The sequence below is a fragment of the Pyrus communis genome, chromosome 5 (assembly GCF_963583255.1).
Source record: "Pyrus communis chromosome 5, drPyrComm1.1, whole genome shotgun sequence".
In the NCBI taxonomy this organism is placed as follows: domain Eukaryota; kingdom Viridiplantae; phylum Streptophyta; class Magnoliopsida; order Rosales; family Rosaceae; genus Pyrus; species Pyrus communis.
In genome coordinates, this window is record NC_084807.1 from 27,705,315 (window position 1) to 27,708,647 (window position 3,333).

The 3,333-nt window shown below is 39.6% G+C and overlaps 1 protein-coding gene across 1 annotated transcript; it reads left to right on the top strand.

Moving 5' to 3' along the window:
- The first annotated feature begins 2,157 nt into the window (after positions 1-2,157).
- On the top strand, positions 2,158-2,844 carry LOC137734541 (uncharacterized). The gene has a single exon (XM_068473785.1). The coding sequence runs from the start codon at positions 2,158-2,160 to the stop codon at positions 2,842-2,844; it is 687 nt and encodes a 228-aa protein (XP_068329886.1).
- The last annotated feature ends 489 nt before the right edge of the window (positions 2,845-3,333 follow it).

The window sequence follows — 3,333 nt, forward strand, 5'->3', positions numbered from 1 at the left end:
TTGCACATTTAATATTTTGTAGTAAACTAGTAGTGTATATATGTTTTTTTATTAGGCTCTTACTTTCAAGTGTAGATATAGTACTTAAACGACAATAATATTTATGTGGCAATGTGTGGTATGTGTAAATTTAAGAAAAAAATTATATTTTTCTTAATGGGTCATAACCGGTTGGGTAAAGTGACCTGACCTATTAAGGACCCGTTAAGATAACGGATGTGACACGACACGACCCGTTAAGATAACAAGTGTTATACAAAAATGACACGAACACAACAGACACAACCTGTTTGTCAGGCCTAGAGAGAGGGAGGGAGAAGGGAAGAGGGAGGGAGAGAGAGAGAGGAGAAGAAGATGTGGTTCTTGAGAAGGAAAGGGCCTGGGTTCTCATCATCTTCCACAGCAAAGGAAGTTACTGAAGGGATTGATGCCACTGGTATCACCGCGATTGTTACAGGCGAGGGAGTTTTCGTTTGCTTCTTCTACTTTTTTTTTTAACTATTATTATTTGTTCTTATGGGAAAATTTTCTTTGGTTATGCATATCGATGTTGCAGGAGCATCTAGTGGTATTGGCACCGAAACTGCACGCGTTCTTGCACTGCGTGGCGCCCATGTGGTTATGGCAGTGAAGAACATGGCAACCAGTAAAGATGCAAGAGAACAAATAGTGAAGGCAATCCCCAGTGCCAAAGTTGATGCCATGGAACTGGATCTCAGTTCGCTATCATGCGTTAGCAAATTCGCATCGGATTTCAATTCCTCTGGTCTTCCTCTTAACATCCTAATGTAAGAAATGTACAGAAAAGGTACAAGTTCTTGAAGAGGCTTAGTTCATAAAATCCACCTCAGGTAATAATACTCATCTTTTCATAAGTAACAATGCAGGAGTTATGGGAACCCCTTTCACGCCTTCGAAGCATGGACAAAGCCAATAAAGATTCACTGGGGCAGATGCTCTACTTAAGTAATTCATTTGTTTAACTGTAAACTAAAATTATATAATATACACGGGTTATCTTTGAAGAAAATATATGTATCTAATATACATTTATTCTACTTATACTCCATATCAAATATTATATGAGCAATAGTGCTCTTGTTCTGTCATTCAAACCGAAAAAACCTTCTCCCACCTATCATGTACGTATATTTTTCTCATCACTTTGCCACTTTCTACTACTATATTGAAATTTTTGTAACATTGAAATTGTGATAAATCATCATTTGAAACCATCTTTAATATCATATTGCATATAACCATACTATAATAAGTTTTTCTTAGTTATTTTCAGTTGCACCTACTAAAAGAAATTTTTGGCTCCGTCCCTACTTCGAAGGACAAGATCGAACTTCAGTTCGCCACAAACCACGTAGGTATGTCGCATTTGTTACTCTGTAAAACTGACAGTTTAAAGTACAAACAACAACAACGACGACAACCAACCCTTATCGCACTAAGTAGGGTCAGCTGTATGAATCCTAAAACGCTATTGACAATTTAAAAAGTATTGTTGGTTAAGTTGTTCTAATTGACTGAATGTTTCTTCCAGTTTAATCTGTAGCCAATCTAGTTTTATATCTTTTAACTGTTGGTGTCGGAGCATATGCATCAATGAGCTCAGCTAACTGTTCATAATTCTTTGATTTGGGAGAGTTGATTTGTATCTGTTTGGTTATTTTACTGATTTTGCAGGTCATTTTCTTTTGACAAATCTTTTGTTGGATACTATGAAGAAAATGTTAGTCATGAGTCAATATTAGGAAAAAAAAGGGAATGTAAATAGTAGGAGTCCTTTATTAAGTAGGTTGTTTATAAGCTTTATTTAGTTTCCTAGTTGAACACTGATTGTATATATTTATATTTTTAAAGAAGCAATACAATTAAGAAAAAATATTCCCGTAAAAATTCTATTTGGTATCAAGAGCCAGAGTTGCCGAAACCCTAGTTTTTTCCGCTGTGCTTGGTTGACTGTTTTTTCTGCAAATCTTCTGCAGAAAACAGTGGTGTCGTGTGTGTGTGTAGTCTTGATGCGTGTGCAGTAGTGTGGGAGTGTTTTCTGCAGTGTTGCCGTGTATGTGTGGTAGTGCTGCGTGTGTGGCAGTGTGGTGAATCATCAGTATCAGTCTTGCTTTGTTTTTTTTTGGGTAAAGTCGAATGGCATCAGAAGGAGGCAGTGGCATGTTGAAGTTAGAGGGCAGTAACTCAACCAATAATCCAGTATTGAATCCGGTCGTTATTCACAGTGAGGCGTCTGCTGTACCAAATACCGTGAAATCAAATGGATCAAATTATCCTCTTTGGTCCAAAGTTTTGGAGATGCACATCGTTGGACGCGGTAGGAAGGGCTTTGTGACTGGGAGTACCAAGGAGCCTGCTGAGAATAGTGTTGAGTATGAGACGTGGGAGACAGGGAATGCAATAGTAAAAGGGTGGTTGATCAATTCCATGGAACCCGCTATCATGAGATTTTTTATTCACCTGCGTACCGCTAAAGAAATTTGGGAAGAGGTGGCTCGGACCTATTATGATGGCTCAGATATTTCTCAGATTTATGAATTGAAGGTTAAATCGTTCAGACTTCGTCAAGAGGGTCGGCCAGTTGGCGTGTATTATGCTGATCTCAAGTCCGTTTGGCAGAAGTTAGATCAACGGAGACCAATCAAGATGGAATGTGCTGTGGATCTCAAGACACTTCGAGAAGAACGTCAGATTGATCGTGTGTATGCTTTTTTGGCGGGTTTGGATGATGTGTTTGATAAAGTGCGTAGTGATATTTTACGTACTCAGCCCCTGCCATCTGTTGAGAAGGTGTTTTCTGTTGTTCGGCGTGAAGCTCAATGACATGCTACTATGATGGGTGGAAATAACAATCACGAAGGGTTGTCGTCCATGGCCATGATCTCTCGGCCAGTTGGTGCTTCTCATCCTAGTAATTCTTCTACTCAATCTTTAAATCCTCGTCCCTTCAACCGAGAAAATAAAAATGATTTGAAGTGTACTTTCTGTGGACAAACCCGTCATACTGAAGATACATGCTTTACTAAGCATGAGGTGCCTGATTGGTTTTCAGAGTTAAAGAAAAAAATTGTGTGCCAATGAGCGTGGAGTAGCCGGGTCCAGTGGAGGCCGTGCCTTCCTTGCTACGGCTACACCAACAGTCTAGGAAGCCGTGCCTAGCCTAAGTGACTCTAGTCAAAATTTGTTGACTCGTACTCGAGGTGACTCGTCTTCCGACACAGGTACCGTGGGACGTGTTCTCTTAGCCTTCGAAATTCAGCACCATACAGGTTGGATTCTGGACTCTGGGGCAACTGATCATATGACATATGA